This window comes from Cicer arietinum, chromosome 5 (genome assembly GCF_000331145.2).
Source record: "Cicer arietinum cultivar CDC Frontier isolate Library 1 chromosome 5, Cicar.CDCFrontier_v2.0, whole genome shotgun sequence".
In the NCBI taxonomy this organism is placed as follows: domain Eukaryota; kingdom Viridiplantae; phylum Streptophyta; class Magnoliopsida; order Fabales; family Fabaceae; genus Cicer; species Cicer arietinum.
The window spans coordinates 60060287-60082063 of record NC_021164.2 but is presented as its reverse complement, the minus strand read 5'-3'; the positions used below and the strand labels follow the sequence as shown (position 1 = coordinate 60082063).

The following is a 21777-nucleotide window of genomic DNA, read 5'->3' as shown; positions in this document are numbered from 1 at the left end:
TGTGTCTCTATATATATATTTTATTATATATATATATATATATATATATATATATATATATATATATATATATATATATATATATTGAAGGGCAAATATATATAACAGTAATAGAAGCATGAGGATTGCTGTTTTACATAACACAGTAGATAGTGGAACAACAATATTGATATGGTGTTCAGTGGAAAAATAGCTTTTTTTTACAAATAGTGAAAAAATAGCTAATTGGGTTAATATATTTATTTACCCTATGACTCTGAATATAATTTTTGTTATGGTTTTTTTTATGATATTCAGAAGTCGGAGTGGAAGTTGCATCGTCTTGAATGTGAAGTCCTCTCAAGGCTAGACTACGACAAGAGAAAATCTGTCACACCATCTATTCGGCTGATGCTCAAACTTTATCTTCGAAGGAAATTGCAAGATGAGAAGGTATATGCAAAGATAGTTGAGTTTTGTGTAATGCATATTGGTGCTATTTAAGTTAGAATTGTTTTATACACTGTAAATTTTATTTCCTTTTCTGTATGACTATGGATATGCCTGTAATGTCGATGCAAACATCTATCAATGTAATGCTACAATAATGCAGATCTTGTCATTTTTTAGTCAAGTAACAAACTTCATCAATATATGGAAGTGGGATGGATTCGTAAATGTAAACACTGAAAATTAATATTTGCATTCATTTGGCTTCATAAAATCCTTTAGAGATCTTTAATCTTTTCATGACTATTATTATATTCTTTTTTGGCACTCCTTGTGCATACAAGAACCTCAGTATATTAATAAAATTTCTTTGCCTGTGCAAAAAAAAAATTCATATAGTTTCATTTTGTTTCATAAAGTTGGGTTTGAGGGCTTATTATCCTCAAAATTTCTGTTTGTGGCTTTGAAATTTTTCTTCTGTGTATTTAGAAAGCATTTTACAACTATTGATGATTAATATGAGCATCTGAACAGTCATGACAGAATTGAATCATTCATTTTATTTCCAGATCATTCCAAGCACAGCTAGGGATAACTACAAGTTAGTGGAGGCATTAGTGGCTCGTATCCTTTTTAATAGTTTGGTCTTAAGCTTTAGTGCAATTAATGTAGATTTTTGTCCATTTTCCAACATGTCACATGACGATTGTTCTTTTTAACATTCACTTCCATGAAGACATGTCTGACATCACAGAGGAGCAGCTGGTGTTGTATGCACAAATGGCTAATCTTGTACATTTAATACTACAATGGCCTGAAATCACTATAAAAGAGATTGCAGAAAATTTCTCCAAGGTTTTCTGCTTCAAAACTTAAATTTGTTGATATAATTGTCATCAAGTATTCTCATGTGAAATCACACACAGCACTCTGAAGATTATGTTTAAGAGAATTTACACATTTGTTTTACGTATATGTGGATTTGAGTCTCTGATGAAGCCTCTCTAAAGTCTAAAGTAAGATCTTTCTGTTCCTGCAGTTTGCATGTAATGCGCATACCATTTGTGATAGTGAGTTGAGACCTTTGGGAACTGGACTGTATCCTGTTGTTTCCATTATCAATCATAGGTAACCAACCCACTTAACTTATTTTTTTGCTCTCAAAATAATGTCTTATCTATTTCTTGTTATTCTTCTAATCGTTGTTTTACCATATAGCTGCTTGCCCAATTCAGTGTTGGTTTTTGAGGGAAGGACAGCATCAGTACGTGCTTTACAGCATGTACCCAAAGGGACTGAGGTATGTATTTCTGGCCTAAGTAGAAATTACCATTTTCAATATTTAGTTCACTGGTTTACAAAGCAAGAGATGTCATTTAAAGACTGTTTATGCAAACTCAGCAAATAGATTTAGGACGTAACTATATTTTTTCACAATTATCAGATTACCCATTTGTTTTCTTATTAAATTTGATTAAGATTAGGAGTCTAGTATTAATATAAATAAGGATTGGTGCTTTGTCTTTTGTGATGGCATCCAATATATCATTCACGTCATTATCAACATAAATTTATTATTCTGGGTACTTCTTTGCTTCTTCGCTTCCTAAAAGACTAACCTTGTGAATTCAACAGATACAACAACATGAAGTCATCCGAGAACATTATTTGTAATTCTATACTTTTCGCCTTAATTTTTAAATCTCAATTGCCTTTAGGAAAAACCCCATGGAACCTTTAAAATGGTGTCAAGGAAGATAGGTTTTGGGACTAGAAAGAAGCCTTTGATTGCAAAACATATATTTTTCAAATTGACTTGATTAGCAGTTGCATATTTCTTTTTGTAAACAGTTTTTCACTTGGGGTACATCTCATATCCAATAGGTTATTATAGTTTTCACTTGTCAATTTAAAATTATTTTTCGGATGGTGTATTACATTACAACTTCATATTTTTCCAATCAAGTTTAATTCATACTATTTTCTGTGTGTTTTAAGGTAATGATTAGTTATATAGAAACAGCTGGAAGCACTGTGACTCGACAGAAGGCTCTCAAAGAGCAGTACCTATTCGCATGTGTTTGTCCCCTCTGCTCTAAATCGGTATTTGCTATAATCACTTAATATGGGATAGTTTCTTGTTGGCTTCACATCATAGTACTTGCTATTTGAGTTAAATTTGCATGCTGTCATTAGCTAATTCAGGTAAGTTAGTTTTGAAGGGTCAGTATGACGATGTTCGAGAAAATGCAATTCTAGAAGGATACAGATGCAAAAATGAAAAATGTGATGGTTTCTTGCTCCGTACAACTGGTATGTGACTTGCCTAATGCCTATGGCCCACCAGGTTTTTAATGTATTACAAATGACCTTTTTTTTTTTAATCTGTTTAAATTAAAGATGGAAAAGCATTTCAATGCCAAGATTGTGGATTAGTTAGGGACAAGGAAGAGATAAAGAAAATTGCAACTGAAATAAAATTGCTATCAGAAGAAGCTTCTAAGCCTTCTTCCAGGGGCAGTATCCTTTCACATTTCTGCCTAGAATTTGTACCTGCAATTGCGACCACTCGAATTATTTTCCTTCTGCATTCCAATTTTTTTCCTACCCTTTATGGAAGCCTTGATCCATGTACAAAGGAAATTGATTTGCAGTTATGTCCTTGAAGTCAAATCCTTGACTATATGTAGATTATCAAGAAGCTATCACCATATATACAATGATTGAGAAACTGCAAGTGAAACTATATCATACTTTCTCAATCAATTTGATGCAAACACGAGAGATGATTTTGAAGGTAAGCTCATCCTTGTAGTTCTCTATCTACTATGTTATTATTCCCTTATTGATATTAATTATATATATTGCTTGATGATATCAAATACAGCCTTTCCATACATGTTTTACTTAGTACAACTCCTGTGGAGATTTGTTCAGCCACCGTTTATCTTTTTGTTCCTTTTAGTTACAAAGTACAAACCAAATCTTTTGCTGTAAGCAGCTTGGTTGGTATATTATATACTAATGAATAATTGTGGATTGGTTTATATTTTGTTTTGGATGACCCTGCAACTGGTCACATGTCCCCAAAAGTTTTCATGATTACACATCTTATTTCTTTATTTATTTTCTGCTTATTAGAAAAGTCTTTAGTCATGTTTTGATTAAAAGTTCTGCTTATTTTCTGCTGTTTTTGCTACAAAGGCAAATGGAAACAATGAAGCGCATAGTCCATTTATGCAATAATTGATGTTTCCACTGTGAATAGAGAACTGACATTTTGTCCTCTGCAGTCATTAATGAAGCTGGAACATTGGAGAGAAGCTTTAGCATATTGCAAATTGACCATACCAATCTATCAAAGTATGTCATACTGGAATTTCTATCCTCAAAAACCAAATCTTACCATTCATCTATTGGTGAAAAATTGTTCAAAAAAATGTATTTGAGAAAAAGTTTCACAAATGATGCTGACAACCAGTGCTGGATGTTTTACTTCATTGCAGGAGTGTATCCAGCTGTTCACCCTATGCTTGGCTTGCAGTATTATACTTGTGGAAAACTTGAATGGTTAGCATCTGTCAACTAAAGCTCATATTTGGTGTGAATATTAAATTCTTCTACTACTGAAGCATTTATGAGGACATAAAATGTCGTGTTTCTTTCCCTTACATTGTACATTTGTCTGGGTCTATATATACACATACATATTATCTACATCACATTCCAACAAAAAGCTGAAGAAACTAATGATTGTTAGTAACTATACAACGAGATTAGACATCTAAAATTATCTGTACACATCAACAAAAAAGCTAACCTTTCTTCGCTAGTTGTGATGGTCAAACTATTATATGTAACTGAATAATAAAACAAACAAATAAATCTGTCTGTAAACAAAATAGAGTTAATCATGATTTGAGTTAAATCTTTGTAACCAATGTCACCTTGGAGAAAAAGAATGGTTATATTTTTGGTTGTTTGAGTTTAATGGTCTTGGTATAGGTATCTTGGAGACACGGAGGAAGCTGTTATATCATTGACCAAAGCTGTGGATATACTGAGGATTACTCATGGAACAAATACTCCTTTTGTAAAGGAACTCTTGGTAATGTTGGAGGAAGCCCGTGCAGAAGCGTCTTTCAAATTGTCTTCCAAAGAGGAGTAGAATGACAAGTTAATGACACTAATATTGCAGCTGCTGCCGGTACAAGCATGTCACTCCAACTGAATCACAAAATTATTAAATGTTATCATTAGTCATGGCATATTTTTGTTCACTCAGGAAATTTGTTCAGTCACTCACATGAGAAGTTAAATATCGTAAATTATCAAATGGAGTAGTTGTTCAATATGTTCTTTAATGTGCCCTTCATCGGTCTGTCTGAAGGTTATATAATTTAATAACTTGTTACTTTTTATTGATAGCAATTTGAACTTTTCAGTTACAGGATAAACAAAAGGGAAAGATGCTCCCCATTTGAGAATGTGTCCTTTTGCCTGTTTTATTAATTGTCTGCAAGATTAGAGTTATCGTATTGGAAAGGGCAAATTATGTTTTTGGACTTATTTAGGATGTGATAAAACTAAACTAATCTCTCCTGCTTGTTGAAACTGACTTGTAAAACGAGGGAGTACACTATAAAGTATTATGATAATTGTCGATAAAATATTGATATTATGATAAAATATAGTATATACATGTATGAAGTTATAAAGTTAAAAATTTAGTGTTATTTTTTTAACTAATAATTATAATTATAATAATTGTAGAAAATACAAGCTTTTCAAAAAATCAAATTCGGGAAATATTGCAATTTTCGATGTATTATATTATCAAATATTTGGTAACTCATCAAAGTAGAGTTAGTAGTGAGGGGACTTCATTCCTATGTGTTTTTAAAATTCTTGTTTTAATTTTTTTTGGTGCAAAAAATGTTACGTTTTTCTTGAACTTGACATGAGCAAATTTTATAATGAATCGATGACATGTTCAGATTTGTTAGTATGCATTTTTAAAAGTCACAAATCCTAAAAAGGAGATGGAGACATGACTTCCCTTGAACTGAGTTGATTTAGTGAATTACAAAATTCATTTCTCAATTATTTTTTAATTTCATTTTAGAGTGTCAATTCTGCTATAGTTGATTTTTTTTTCCAACAAACACACTACCTTGTAGCATCAAGATGTGCAATTTGCTTGTTAAATACACAAAATCAAGATGTGTAATTTGCTTTTTAAACTTAAACAACTATTAAAACTCGCGGTTTTTCTGACTTCAAATTTATACAAAACCTGTACTATGTTGATTCACTAGCTACACACTAACCTTAGTATTCTACTCTGAAAAATTGGAAATACACACAATGCCACTTCTGACCTATGGAAAGTGCGGTAATCTTTAAAAATACACTGAAACAAAAACCAAAAAAATTGAATAGACAGCCACCAATTACTTGATATCAGTATCTACCAAACGTTCCCGCAGCTGTATACAGAGTTCAGACATTTGGGATAACAGTGATCTTTGTTGATCTTGTGAATTTAGTGAGTGAGTTGTTAACTCGAGTGGATCAACAAGTAGACGTTGGAGCTGATGACACAGTTGCGATGCTTCAGAGTCATATGTACAAGTTTCAGCAATGAGTTGTATAAATTTACAGCTATGGTCTTGGGACAAAGATGGATGAGGTGGTACGTGAGGTGCAAGAAAAGGATGTTGGAGTAACTGAGGAATTCTCCACCTTTGATTCCGATCCCATGCTAGGCACCTCTTCATTAGATCTACTAGCCATGGATTTGAAAGTGGTTCGTACGTAATTTCATGACTTGGATCTGTTATAACTTTAAATTTGGCCCAAAATGTCTTGTATTCTGAAAAAGGGGTTCTTCCATATACCATTTGATAAAGGATGCAGCCCAAAGACCATATATCTGATGGCCGACCACACTTAATGATGTTTCCGTTTGCATCTGTCTCATTACACATAAATGCTTCTGGAGACATGTAACTCAAAGTACCCACCTACACTTTGAACAACAATTTGGTGAAAATTTTGTACTTAAGTGTCATATTGATAATTGCTAAAAATTGGGATGAAAATTTCAAAGATGTGGTTTTTCATACAATTTTTTCACAGAAATAAGAAATCTCATTCTTAAGATAAGCCTGTAAGAATACAAATGAAATTATCATAATAGAGTTGTACTAAATGCATCTTGTGACCTGGACTCCAAAATTTTCAAGCATGTAGTATACCAGTTTAGGAGAGTATTATTGACCTTGAGCCAAAATTCATCCAGATGCAGAGAAAGTGCTACAGAAGTTCTAGAAGTAAAATCACCATATTCGGAAAACAGAAAAGACTTGTGTTCTACAGTCTACTATGTATCCAATCCAGAAGAATGATAAACAAATAATTGAAACCAAAACTGCTTTTAAATAATACATTCTATTGCCAAACAAAACTGCTTTTAAATATGACATTCTACTGCCAAACAAAACTGCTTTCAAGTCAACAGAAATTATCTGAAATTGTAAATCTCTATAAAGCTGAACAAACAATATATTCAAAGGAAAGCCTGCTACAATAAAACTTAACCATCCTCACCATAACCACTTAATACAGATCATACATCACTAATATGCAATTATGCATCACATTCAATAATGTGCGAAAAGCTATAGTCAGGCATTGCTGTACGAATAAAAACGTAACCACAGTAAAAAAAAGTACTCGGCCACAAGGTAAGAGAAACAAAAAGTATAAATAAGGCATATTAACTAGTGAGCCAAAAAGAGAGGGGAAATGGAAAATAAGCAATACCTGCGAATCCCGTTGAATATTAGTTGTATCACTCATTATTGCTTTGGCGATACCAAAATCAATCAGTTTTAGGGAACCTTTGACAAGGAGGAAGTTAGCAGGCTTCAAGTCAGAATGGACAATACGTTCCTCATGAATTGTGTTGACAGCTTGAAGAATTTGCTGCAAAAGGTGTCACAAAAACAGTCTAAGCTAATTTGAATTGGCAGACAAAGGGAGAAACTGACACTGTTCTACTCCATCCAATAAAGAAAGAAAACACAAGAAAACGAACAACAGTTCATAGTCATAATCATGTAAAAGAGAAAAATGGCAACATGTGTGAAATAATATCATGTCAAACTTGAATACTATTTGATAAAATAGTGTACTAATGAGATTTTAATTAAATTGAACTACATTTCAAATGCTATCTAAATTATTAATAATAGACAAACATCCAGAACACGAAATAGTAAACATAGATACAGGCATGGAAGTATTATTTGCAATATTTTGGATAAATCAAACACTAGAACTTTCAATTATCAAACAAACAAGGCAAAACTAGTTATACAACATGAATGTTATTGTATAGATAGAACATAAAAAAAATTCAAAGCTACATTATAGATTAAACCTGCCAATAAAATCGAAGCCAGTTCTCATCTATGGTCTGGTTGGGTCCATCAAGTTCCTTCCACTTCTGGGACAACATGTGAGCTAAATCAATTTCCCCGTATTCAAGTACCATGAATATATATCCGTCATCCTTGACTCGGCCATCCTTAATACTGAGAGTGCCTTTCATAACTTCTTCGAGCAAAGCCTTGTCAGTTACCTAATAACAGGATCAGGTAAAAATAAAATTCACTAGAACATAAAAAACAGTGACAATATAAACACACCAGTGGAAATCAACCCAAAAAGTTTTGTTTCAGAAATGAGAATAAGCCAAGCCCCAAAAAGTGACCATGAGTATGCAATAAGAATTTAAGTGATTATATATTCCCGTATTATCAAATGTCTGAAGAGCGATGAAAAGCAGAAATAACTACAAGCAAGAACTGCTACATATATCATGATAAAGACCAGTTGTTGATAACAGTACCTCATAATCTATAAGCTGTATGATATTATCCTTTCCTTTCAGCCTATTAAGATACTCAATCTCTTGACAAAACCCATATGCAGTAGCATAATCACGACCCTTGAGTTTGATCTTCTTAAGTGCATATATCTTACAGTCTGATGAAATCACCTTGTGCACCTCACTGCTTCCACCACTACCTATCTTGCCAAGACGTTGATAAAGTTTTCCATTAACCTTAAAAAACAAATCGGGGTCATAGGACCTTTTCTTATTGACCGACGAACTTCTACTACTCACAGCCTTCTCTCGCTTTTCTATATTAGAAGATTCAAACTTCACATTCACAGAAGGTGCTTTGGACACCGAAGCCTGAGGCTGTATGTTTGAAACATCTGCAACCTCTTTCCGTTCGGTCAACTTGTCGCCATCCCAAGAAACATATTTTGAATTACTGGTTTCTTTTAACATGGATGCTTGCTGCTCCTTAGATTGTTCACTCTCTTTAAATGCCAACTCGGCATCGACACAAGAATCAGAAGCTTGCCCTGGAGCTGCATCCTTATCAACTGATATTATATTCCCTTTTTTCACTGAAGTATCTATATTTGCTGATTCCATAACACTTTCAGTTATAGGTTTAACACGAATCTCTCCAAACGGACCAGCAGCCACACGTGTGCCACTTTCTATATGCAAATGGGTTGTTGAATTCATCATAGGAGCTGAAGTTGAATTGACTGAAGTAGTTGTGGCACACGAAGGTCCCACTACCGAAGACTGTGTCGCCGGCTGGCTTAGAAAGTTTCTGAACTGCTGCAAATTATCCCGCGTAACCGTATTCCTCCTCGGTAACATGGAGCAACTTATTCCTCCATCGGATCTCAAACTAAAATCAGGCTCAGTCTGCAGAACTTTAGGTTGCTTCGAATCATCGTTGAATCCAATCAAAGCTTCAGGTTGGTTACCTTCAACCCACTCCATTTCTGTGAATCCAAGTGAACTCATATGAGAAGACAAACTCTCCAAATCAATGGCCTTTACATCATTGGCCCCTGCATTGTTAAAAACATGTTTGGAATACGCAAAAACACAAACAAACAAAATATTTAGAGAAAAAAATTACCTTGTGGAACAGTATTGGAAAATTGAACTTTGTTTTGAGCATTTGGATCTTGAGAAGGAGTATCAACGGTGCTGGTTTCAGGTGAATCGTGTGGTTGATGAACCAGCGTGCGCCTTGGCCTGAAGCTATTGGATTGCGTTGAACCTAATAAATTATTAGTTAGAAACCGTAAATAAATAAATAAAAACCCTAGGTAAGTTGAATATTGGGGAAAAATGAAATTGAATGAAGAAAGGAGTACCGAGAGGGCGGTGACGTTTCAAGGCGGCTTGAACGTGGCGGAGGAAGTCCGGGGAAGAAGGATCTGGCTTGATCGGAAGGTTAGACTTCCCATCCATGGACCAAACTCCACCGCATTTCAATTTCAATTTTTGGTTTACCTCCTTCGAATCCGAATCCGAATCAAAATTCAATTGTTGTTTTCGCGCTCCTCTATTCTTTCTCGGGTTTCGCTTTCTTTTGGGCCTTCCATGGGCTGCTTTACTAATTTACCAGGGATATTTCTTTTTGCACCGCTGTTTATACCTACATACATTATTCTCTATTTTTTGTTATATTTGTTTTCTCAATAATACCCCCAAGATTCGGGAACATGTTTCTCTCATTTTCCGTAACACACATTCCAAATACAACTTCTTAGTCCTACAATAATTAAATCATTATAGTTTTATAGTTAATAGTTTGCTTTATTATTTCAAATATATAGAGAGAGAATAATATTTTTTTATAAAATTATTTTCATCAATCATTAGTATATTCATTATTATTATTAATACAAAGTGACTGATATGAGAATTATTTATGTAGTATTTTTTTTTAGGAGCTATATGTAGTATTAATTAAAAGGTTTAATAAAAAAATAATTAATATTACACTGATACATGAAATTTTCTTTATTCTATAATTTTTTTATAAAATTAATCAATTAATGTGAAAAAGAATATGTTGAAATGCAAATTTATTTTTTGGATATATGTATACTCTATAATAATAATAATAATAATAATAATAATAATTATTATTATTATTATTATTATTATTATTATTATTATTATTATTATTATACAGTAATAGAATCAAACATTCCATTGAAAATATTATTGTTCTGACTAAATTTCAAAATATATTAAATTTATAATATTTAAAAAATATTAAATAAAAATTATTAATATATGTATATGAAACTAAAAAAATATATAAAATCCCTAATCGGTTGAGTTCGAGAGTGCAGAGAATATATCAACGTCATAATTCTTATCCCTACACTCGACTTAAAATTGTGTAAATATGCTAAGTCCGCATATATTATTTGAAATATTTATAAAATAAATTATTTTATTTCCAAATGAATTATAATTAAGTTTAAAAATATAATTGGTGCTTATAAATAAAGGCAGAGTAATATGTGATCTCTATTGGTGTTATTAACAATCTTTAAAATGAATTAGTTCGAATGAGTCAATTCGTCTCAGCCCACTAAAATACAGAGTTTGACTCTAATAATTTTAGTCTGTATTTTTTCAGGGTTTTTAGTCTGATCTGAATAAATTCGTTATCCATTTGGGTTAACCCGTATAGGTATCGGGTAGCCTGCAACCTATATAACCACTTTATTAAAGAAAAAAATAGTTCACATAAAAAAGGTTCAAAAGACATTCAACCCACTTTAATTGATTACATATATATATATATATATATATAAATATATATATATATATATATATATATATATATATATATATATGTGTGTGTGTGTAAATATATTATCTTTTGTAATAGAATATTATCTTTAGTTGGTTATATATTTTTAACAATCAAATTCTTTATTTTCCTAAGTGGATAGTCATCCAACACTTTGTAAAATATGAACATCGCTCAATAAGTCTAAAAACATTTATTATAGAGTCACACTAGAACTATTTATCACTCTATTTGAATTTGGTTTAAGTTTAAATTATGTTAGACAAATCTAAATTCATTTGTGTTATGCCGGATAACATCTCTAAATTTTGAATAGTTTGAACTTATTTTAATTTGTGTGTTTTTTGGATAATATGTTATTTTGAAAATTTTGAATTGAGTTTGTGTTATTTGAAACATCCAAACTTAATTTGTGTATAAAGAGTAAACCATAATATTTTTTAAATGGGCATGAAAGAAAATGGACATTAAAATTGATTCATATTTAATGCATAAGTAGTGTATCATAACTTTTTTTAAATGAGCATTAACGAAAAATTTTAACTTAAAAGAGTCGCAAAAATATTAAAAATATAATAAGTTAAAAATAATATTATAAAAAATGTGTAGGTTATCTGCCCAGTCCGAAACTTGTCTAGAACCGATTTCGAATAGCATTTTATTGATCTATATTAAAATAAAGTTTTTTGATCCGATATGAAAAAACCTAAAATCCATTAGAGTTATAGGGTCGGATAACCTATTTTGACAGCTATAAGTGTTAGATGTAATCTTCAACTTCTAGTTTAATTGATTATTTGTAAATTTCAAACCCTCTCGTGTGCACTAAGATCTTTGGGAATTGTTTTTTGTTGCTGACCAAAAAGGAAGTTTTTTAGTTATTACTTTGAATGCATATTATACAAGTTCATTTTCAAGTTGTGCTCGAACAATGTGTCGAGATTTGACAAATAGTCTTAACAAAATATTACTTCACAACTACTACTAAGTTTATTTTACTCTGTTTGATTATGCAGTAACAAAAATTAATTTTAAATAAATTAATTTTATAAAATTTAATTTTAGTAAATTGAATATAAAAACTAGTTTATATTTAATTAAATTTACATAAAAATAAGTTGAATAAAAAATTTAATGTAAAAATTATATTTTAAATAAGAAAATATAAATTATAATTTTAAGTTTGAATAAATTATAAAAATAAAATCAACTATATTCAATACCATATGTTAAAATAAATTTTACTCCTCCATCATCAATTTTGCACCTCGTAAAATAGAACCAAACATGTCCTCATTTTTATTTATACTTTTTTATCAACGTCAAGTAATTTATACTTTTGAACACACAAGAATCCAGCTTATATTTCGAGGAACCAAAAGAATCTTTTCAACTTGGGTGGAGCATTTGTTACCATGGGCTTTGGGCTAACATTTTTGTAAAATTCTGACAAAAACAGCATGTCTGGAGGAGCATTTAAGGCTCCAGACTCGCACTTCTAGTCCACGACCTGCTTTTACTTTATTTTAAAAAACACACTCGTTTGTTTCTAGTATTTCTTATATTTATTGATGAAATAAATATTACAGTAAAGAAGATGTTTTTTAAAGTTCTTAAAATTTAAAATATTTATTTTTAGTTTTTTCAAAATGTATTCTCTCCATTACAATTAAAAACCCATAATCAAAGTCAACTATTTTATAGTAAAACATTTAAAATAATTAGAAAATGACAACAACAAGAGATTAATTTTAAATTTTATAACAGCTGTCTGTATTAGTAGTAAGTCGTATAAATTTTGCATAAGATTATCTATGTTGTACATACGACGCTGGAAGATATCAAATTCCAATAATATTATTTTGTAAATTATAATTAGCAAAAAAAATCTCCTGCTTTTGCGTGGATATTGCATTATTATTAAATTCTTTTCTCATATGATAATTAAATAAAATCAATAAAAAAAAATTAAATTTTCTTATAAATCAAAATTATAATGACCAGCAATTCTTATCAAACTTTGTTGAAAAATAATTCATTGAACTATTACATGCAAAAATTCAAGAGCAATAATTATGATTAAGCCAAGTGAACCTTAAAAGTTCAAATCTTTTCTTCACAAAGTTTTCTTCATCTGTAACTTTAGTTTAAACTCGTTGTCCTCTTAAAAAAAAGTGTAACCTCATTATATTTCATAAAATCTTTAATTTTGTAATATAATTAGTGAGAGTTGATTTCAAGAGCTTGATTGTAATAAATTAGATAATTGAAAAAATTGTCTTCAAAAGTTTAATTGTATTAATGAATAATTCTTGAAAAACTAGATTTAAAAATTTGACTGTACTAATTTATAAGTTTGAGTAAGATTATTTCATTAGAACTTCACTATAATATAGTTAAAAGTATGAGAAGATTATAATATAGTTTGGACAGGGAAATTTACTCTAATAGGGAAAAAATTTAGATTAAAGAGACTAAATGTAACTACCAGTTGAAAAGAAAATCATGATAATGCATTATGCTAGATGACTTTCGATTGAATTGAAAAATGAAAAGGCTCCAGGAAGTCGCTGGATGGGCATGCGATGATCTATTAATGCCAAAAAGTAGAGTAATTTAGTATTATTTGTTGAAAGTGTGGTAATTTGATATATTTAAAAAAAAAGGGTATACAAATTAAAAAAACCCTCTATCTTCTTTTCCTTAACTCTATTTTTATCTTAAAATAATTTTATTTTAAAAGAGATTTGAAAAACTTTTCTAAACTAATATTGTATTTTCAAAAGGAAAATTTCAAGTTACTTTTGCCTAAGAAAAAATTTAAAACACAATTTAAATCTCCATTTTTCACTACGTATTTTTCATTATGTAACCTGCATCCCTTACACAATACAACTAATAATTATTGTTTGATTTATTGGGGCTGGTTTATTGTTAGGGAATGTATAAATTGTGACTTTGATTCTATGAAAAGTCTAACACTTTTATGGGTTGTCTAATAATCACTTTTGCGTGATTATGGATAATTTGTTTAGGATTTAAATTTTTTTTTTATAGTATTGTTATTTTTTTTATAACATTTTTAAAAAATAATTTTAAAAATAAATCTTCAAATGAAAAATTAGTTTAAATAATTTATCTTAAATTATCATTATAAGCATTTAATTTATTTACTACAACTTTTTTTGAATAAAAAAATTTCAAAAATAAATTAAAATTCAAAACTAATTAGATAAATTTTTCATAAAAAGTTATTTTTGAAATATAGATTTTTTAAAATATAATTTTTATCATGTTAAAATATTTAATAATAAATATCTCAATTTTTAAATATCAAAATTACTTTTTCAATCAATAAGAAATGAGTTCAAAATAAATTACATTATTTCAAACAAATTAATATAAAATTCATTTTTTAAATTTAAAATTAAAATCACTTTTTAAAAATTATAAACAAACGGACCCATAACATCGTATGGGGTTGAAGGACTAATTATAATCCAATAACAATATTGTATGACAAAATTAGTGTAAAAATCCAAATTAACTACCAAAGTAGTGTAGATTTCGAGAGAAAAAAAAATCACCAAATTGGTGGAAGTCGTATATGTCAGTGTGTCACCAATAACTTATCCATTTTTCTTAAAGCAAAACCATGCATATCAACCACAACTACGTTTTTTTTAAACGACTTCTAGTTACAAATAAAATCAATCACTACTATAGTCGTTGCACGATGCAACAACACTTGGAAAATTTAGATCTCTAGATAAAAAAATAAAATAAAAAATTCTATCTTCCATGAGTTTGTGGCGGTTTTCGTAAATGTTAGTTTAAATAACATTTGAATTCACAATTTTTTTTTTCATTTGTACTTTTATTATTTAAATTAAAAAAATTAAATTTTAAGTAAAAAATATATTTTATATTTATTACTTATTTAAATAGTTATTTTATCATATACTTAAATTCAATCAACTAATCGATCCGATAAAATAACACTCAAATAGTAGGTGGTGCTTCTCAAGATCTGTGTGTCGTCCACGATTCTCAATTTATCACATCAGATTTCGTGCTATATTCTGTTACCAAGGAAATTTTCGACATGCAGTGGAGTAGGAATTTTCTTAGGCCATTAATTTGTCCCTCCTCTCTCTCTCGTTGCTGTCTTTTCCATCTCTTAAACCACTACTAATATATCCATGGATATACTATGGGGCCACACATTAATTACTCTTAGTTAATTTTATGCATTAGTTGACATGTTTTCACTCTCAGTCACATAAACATTTATAAACTATGTATTTTCATACAATGTTAGAAATTTTGATTTTTTTAATGTTCAAATTAATAACATCATTGTTTTATACAAAGAGGGCCCTGCTTTACAACAAGAAAGCTAACCAACCCTTTTTTAATGAAACATTTTAAGTGGACATGTACTAACTTGTGTTGAACTTTACTATAGTATTTATCAATTTTTTGGTTTCTAGATTTAAAAATTGCAAACACACTTTAACTGACCATACTCATATCACATGCTAATTTGAAATTTAAAACTTGCTCTCTGCCTCCTCATATGGCTATATGTACAATTAGTGTTCTTAATCTTAACCTAAAGCTCAAGCCACCAAATGATAAAGTTCTTATCCTAATGTTCCATTAAAAGAAGTAAAATAAAGTTGTGTGACCACCTTTCTAGAGGAAAACTAAAAGAGTTTGATTTCCCTCACATAGGTGTGAATAACAAGCTAATTAATGAATAATAATCACACTCTAAAGTCTTAAACATTAAAAAGATTGTTTGTTCTAAATTGGATTAACCATCACACCTCTTCCAACGGCAGACAATGTGATCGAAAACTTTACTCACCAACGGATATGTTTTATTCCAATGCCTTTGCAACTCATCAAACAAGTATAGTAGTAGTACATGGTAGGGCATTTTTGTTACAAAAATTAATTAATGTTTGGGTTGGAACGATACATGAGTATGACATAAAACAAAATTTTCAAAACTTTGGGGGATATGGGATATTTGTTTTTGCTTAAATTAAAAAAATAAAAAAATAAAAGTAGATGGATATGATATGGGTTTGGCATGATTTTGAGGAAAAATGGAATCAAAGTAAGCAGCTTTTTTCCCAAGTAAAGGCACCATTATGGGGTAATTAGTGGAGTACCTTGCAAATAGTGCAATGCGTTTAGCCCCAAAAAGTTTACATTGGGTTTAGAATAACGACAAATCTAATTAATTACTACAACTATCTCCCCATACGCCTCTGCTTTGGGTTAGATATATTGTTATTGTAATTCAGAAAGTCTTATACGGTTGTTAATTGTTATATGGGTCTTCGTGATGTGCTTTAAATTGTTTATTACACAAACATTTATTAGATTTAAATAAAATATTTGTGATTTGATTTGAATGGTATTTTCAATAATATTGATTTGGATCGATCTAAATAAATGTAGTTTAATTTTGGTCTGTTTTTTAATATCTAAAATGTTAATTATAAAATATTCATTTATTATTATTATTATTATAAAGTTGTATAAAAGTAATAAGTTTAAAAATATAATATAATATTTAATATACTAAAAATTATTAATAAAAATATTAAATTAAATAAATAAATATTATTAATAAAAATTTATCCCAACCAATAGATCAATATAATATCTATACATACCTTAAACAAAAAAAAAAAGTTAAAATAATTAAATGATGTATATTTTTGTGTATGTACATTCAAATAATTTTTATTTAGAGTTGTGACCATTAAGTATTTTTTATGAGTTAGTAGGGGTATGAATAGGATGAGCCGAATTAGGTTTTCTTATGCCTAAGTTTAGTCCGTAAAAAAATTCAAGGTCTAAGTCTAGCTATGGTCTGTCATAGACTTACTTTTTAATTTGATTCTAATCTTAATAGAAGTCTGAGATGACTTATTAGCACACTTAAAAGTCTATTTCATTTTTACATTTTTGAATAAGTAATCAAACATATCTTTAACTACAATAACAAGTTAATATATCAATTAAATAAAGTTCTATTTTAATATTTAGCATGATATTTTAAAGAATATGACTTTGTACACAATTATACTTCAATTATATTTTATAATAATATATTTAAATATGTCAAAAACTAAAAAAGATTAATATACGTAAATGACTAAAAATTGAATATCTAACAAAAAATCAAAATTTAATATAATAATTATACCAGTCAAAAAATATTATTTATATTTATTTAAATAGACCGACATGTAGGTCTAAAAAACTTTTTATGTAGCTCGTAGTCTAACCTTTTTAACTAGATATAATTTTTAGAAGTATTGACCTTATCTGTTTAAAAGAAAAGTTTAGTCTGAAAGTAGATCGCATGCCTCTGTCGGTCGGTTTGACTTATTCTCACCTCTATAAGTAAATGACCACTAAGTATTTGTTGAAATTAAATTATTTCCATTGTCAATTACAATAATTATGTTCCTTTTTATTTTATTTTTATATCCGTATAACTATGTTGCTTTTTATTATCTCTGTCATTAAATATAAATTTTTATTGTAAATTTTACTTTTATTAAATAAAGTTAGTTGTATAATTAATGTGTCTATTTTTTTTATAAAAAAATGACTAAAATGTCATTTGTATATTGATGTATTTAATAAATGACTTTTTATATTTTAAAATAAATTAATAGTATTAATTAGTGTTATATTTGAAAAAAACTTAGATATATGTATCTAAAAATTAGAAAAAACTTATATTTATGAACACATTATTATTTATTAATAAATGCTTATAATTAAAGATATAGTCATATAAACTCTAATTACACTTTTTGCATATAGCACGATCTATGTTCATTTTAATAAAACTTACTTTTGAGACGTCGCTTAATGAAAATTTAATACGCATTAATTAATGACTTATAGTATGAATAATTATATATAAAAAATAACATATTTTTAATAATTTTTTAAAAAATACTAATAAGTGTCTGTAGATCACTTGTTAAATATCAGAGTACAAAAAAGTAAATTTAAAAATTGTATAACTCACACTTTAAAATCGTTAAAGTGAAATTTTCTATTAAATATTTTTCTTTTTATTTCCTTATTTGTTAAGAGTAAAAAGTCAAATTTTCTGTTGATTTTTTTTATTTTATTTCCTTATTTGATAAAATAAACTTAAATTTATTGATCCAATTAATTATGGACGGAGTAATATGGTGTGTCAGCCTTATGCATGGCATATTGATGTAGTCAATGTCTTTTGTCTCACAAAGATTTAGAAACCAATTAGAATCACTTTCTTGGGGAATTCATTAAAATGTCCAAAACGAATAGGCTCTTTGTCTAACTAGGTATGGGCTTTGAACCTCCGTCGAGTTTTTTAAAAATGTCCAAATATTTTTTAAAAAGATATTTGTTTCATTTTATTTTATTATCATTTTCAAAGTTTAAAATATTTATTATTGTTTTGACAAAATATTTATAATTATTTATTATAAGAAGAGAAATATGTGTAATGAAATGATAAATAATTAATGATATTAAAGGAAAAACACAAATAATTCCATCAAAAATAACAAAGTTTGTTATTTTCTCAGTATTTGTAAATTATTTTAAAACGGTAATTAAAAATAAAAAGAAGTAATACATATAAGAATTTGAATAATTTTTCAATAACTTTTTAATTGAATTGATAATGAATTATATTTAGTTAATACTTATGAGGTTTTTTGTGTGGTCATATTTGGTTACTTCTCATCAATAACATGAAAAAGAAAAAAAATTAGGTTAATACATAGTACTTTTTTAATGATTTTTAACCAAATCATTATACTTTAAAATTCATTGTAATAATTGGCCATAGGATATTTAACTTGTGATTCACAGTCACACAGATTTAGATATGATTTAGGTATTTTTCTCAAATGGAAACATATGGTGTTGATATTTAAGTATTCTATACATGCTTTACCCATTGTGATCCTCAACTTAAAACCTAACAGCTACTAGTACTTTTCAAAGGTAAAAAGGTTCATTCAAATTATCTGCCATCATGAATCCTAGGAAATTAAACATTTTTAGATTATAATAAAGGTAACCAAGGCAGCAAGGTTGTTCCAGGTAATATATGCTCAAGAATTATATATCATGTACAAAAAAAATGTTACTCTTTGCATTATTGATTTATTGTTGGAATTTGAGCACCAACTTGACCCACTTTAAATTTTTAAAGTAATTAAACGTGGTCCATATGCTGAATAACAAAAATGAAAAAAATTGTTACAACTTAGTAAAATCGAATTTAAATCCGTAATTAAATATTAGAATATAGTATTAATAACTTCACATTTATGGAGTTAGAAGCGGAAGTTACACGCATGTAAGAGGCCTACAATTTTTGTCTCATACTTTTTGGTTTACTATACGTCATCTCTTCACACTCAAGCAAAATTATACTTGGAAGCTGACATTCAACTTGACAAAGTCTATAATATATTATTACATCCCAAAACAAAACAATAATGTCAAATTATTAAACAAAAAGAAAGGTACTATTATCGTTCCTAAATATAAGTTTTTATTAAAGATTTTACTTTTTATTTTAAATTAATATTATTAATTAATGTGTTCATTTTATATAGAAAAATGATTAAAATATTATTTATGTATTGATGTATTCAACAATAATTTTTCATATTTTAAGATAAAAAAATAATAAATGTATTTAATAAATTAAAACTAAATTTATATTAAAGAATAATATTTTTTATCAATAAATACTTATAACTAGAGACATGAACAGTATTACTAAAGTATCATTAACATCAAATTCAAGTACTTTACACATCGTGTGAGAATTAGGAAACTCATGGGGTAATAATAGTAGTCTAATAGAGATTGTCAGTGTAATACTCACAAAAATGTAATACCACAGATTACAGAGGGAGACACTGGCATAAAAAGGCGAGGGGACCTTAGGCTTTTGTCTCTTTACTTTTCCCACATAAATTTTAGAAGAAAAAAATATATGATTCTTCAATCTATAGACTTAATCAACGGTGAGATGCTCATCACAAAGTGTAATATCTCCTTCGTAATTTGTTTTTTAATTAAATTTAATTTTTAATTCAATTAATAAATATTGGTATCGGTAGATTACATGTTTTTTTCTAAATTTAAGTTTGAAATATTACAATTTTATACGAATTTGTGGTGATATTTACCGTATTTTTTATAGGCAATATAAAAAACTTTAAGTTCATGAAAATGTTAACTATTATCTGCATAATAAAATATAAACAACAAACTATATATAATTTGAAAATTTAAATTAAATATATCAATTTTATATATATTAATTTTATTAATATTTCATTCTAGATTGAATATTTGATAAAATTTATAGATAAATAAATTAACTGATAGTAAATTAATTTGTAGTGAATATGAAATAAATTATTTGATAACGGATAAACTAGTACATTTAAAATTAGTGTTTAAACTATTCGATAAATATAAAATTGACATAAAATATATTTTAATTTTTTCAACTAAAATAAATGTGTAAAAATATGATATATTATTAAAAAAAACTCGAGAAAAAATCGTTATCTAATAATTTTCGTATGATCAAACAAATTTATATGCTTTAAATAAAAAGAAACGTTGATATGTACTTTAATGACACTTATAATTAGTATATTAAAATAAAAAATTAATGTTGTAAATTATATATTTCCTCTTTTAAAAATTATGCATTTTATTTTTTAAAAATATAATTACTATTTATAGAATAATTAATTTATGGTCTTAGGACATATGTTATCTCTACTAATAAATAAATTATCCATTAGTGGCTACTGATTAAGCCTTTCGAAAGAGACAGTTTGATATTAATAATCAAAGAGTTTAGAAGTAAGAACCATAAAGAGTGTCCACTGAACTCCCAAAAAAACAAAAACCAAAAACACATCATATTCTACTTTTTTACTATAGATACCTCAGCTTGAAATCCCAGCTCTCAACCTCTTCTTCTACTATACTCTCCATGTCATAGAAACACCATTTAAGCAAGTTTCATTTTTTACTTACAATGAGCAAATCCAAAACTCAAAGAAAACCTACCATTACCAAACACATAAGCCAAAAAGAAAACCAAAAGCCACATAAAACAGAGAAACAACCCTCTTGGGCAGTTGTAAGAGGCTTTTTAGCTTGTAAGAATGTTGAAATCCAAAAACAACAGCTACAACTGAAGGAAACAAAACAACCACAACCACAACCACAACCTATAACAGAAACAAAGGAACATAGGAAGCTGAAAGAGGAAGAAAGAGTTCCAGAAGAAAACAACAAGAAATGCAAGAAGATGAAATGTTCAGGTTCTCTCTGCAACAACAGTACTGGTGTCATGGCGAAACCCGAAACAACAACTTTGGAAATTCATAAGAAAAAGGCTTCATTTGGTGGATACAAAAACAATGAAGCTTCTAGTTCTAGTAGATCCATGAAAGCTCCTCTGAATGAAATCAACGGAACTGTATCAGCCTCTTCTTCTTCGCTTTCTGCAGCATCTTCTAACTCATCTGTAGCTGGTTCTTTC

General features: G+C 28.5%; 3 protein-coding genes across 5 annotated transcripts in view; 2 read left to right on the top strand and 1 right to left on the bottom strand.

Annotated features, from left to right (window-relative positions):
- LOC101507609 (histone-lysine N-methyltransferase ASHR1) overlaps window positions 1–4916 on the top strand; it is a 5597-nt gene extending 681 nt beyond the window's left edge. The window contains exons 3-14 of the mRNA XM_004500538.3: window positions 298–432; window positions 999–1053; window positions 1166–1284; window positions 1469–1557; window positions 1648–1729; window positions 2428–2532; window positions 2652–2742; window positions 2830–2949; window positions 3120–3226; window positions 3723–3792; window positions 3936–3999; window positions 4435–4916. Coding sequence (XP_004500595.1) covers window positions 298–432; window positions 999–1053; window positions 1166–1284; window positions 1469–1557; window positions 1648–1729; window positions 2428–2532; window positions 2652–2742; window positions 2830–2949; window positions 3120–3226; window positions 3723–3792; window positions 3936–3999; window positions 4435–4597 — 1200 coding nt within the window. The 3' untranslated portion in view covers window positions 4598–4916. The remainder of the gene's footprint in view (window positions 1–297; window positions 433–998; window positions 1054–1165; window positions 1285–1468; window positions 1558–1647; window positions 1730–2427; window positions 2533–2651; window positions 2743–2829; window positions 2950–3119; window positions 3227–3722; window positions 3793–3935; window positions 4000–4434) is intronic.
- A 736-nt stretch (window positions 4917–5652) lies between these two features.
- LOC101506529 (serine/threonine-protein kinase MPS1) lies at window positions 5653–9934 on the bottom strand. 3 transcript variants are annotated; one of them, XM_027334228.2, is made up of 6 exons: window positions 9694–9934; window positions 9453–9596; window positions 8348–9312; window positions 7877–8077; window positions 7258–7419; window positions 5653–6455 (listed from the first exon to the last, which is right to left on the bottom strand). In XM_027334228.2, exons 1-6 carry the CDS (start codon window positions 9788–9790, stop codon window positions 5883–5885), a joined length of 2142 nt encoding a protein of 713 aa, XP_027190029.1. In that variant the 5' UTR covers window positions 9791–9934; the 3' UTR covers window positions 5653–5882. The 3 variants fall into 3 exon arrangements, with proteins under 3 accessions (XP_027190029.1, XP_004500591.1, XP_027190030.1); XM_004500534.4 differs by having other exon boundaries at window positions 8348–9381; window positions 9694–9879; XM_027334229.2 differs by having other exon boundaries at window positions 8348–9364; window positions 9694–9852.
- Window positions 9935–21099: 11165 nt separating this feature from the next.
- The window catches only part of LOC101506200 (uncharacterized), a 2983-nt gene continuing 2305 nt past the window's right edge, over window positions 21100–21777 (top strand). The window contains exon 1 of the mRNA XM_073368965.1: window positions 21100–21777. Coding sequence (XP_073225066.1) covers window positions 21268–21777 — 510 coding nt within the window. The 5' untranslated portion in view covers window positions 21100–21267.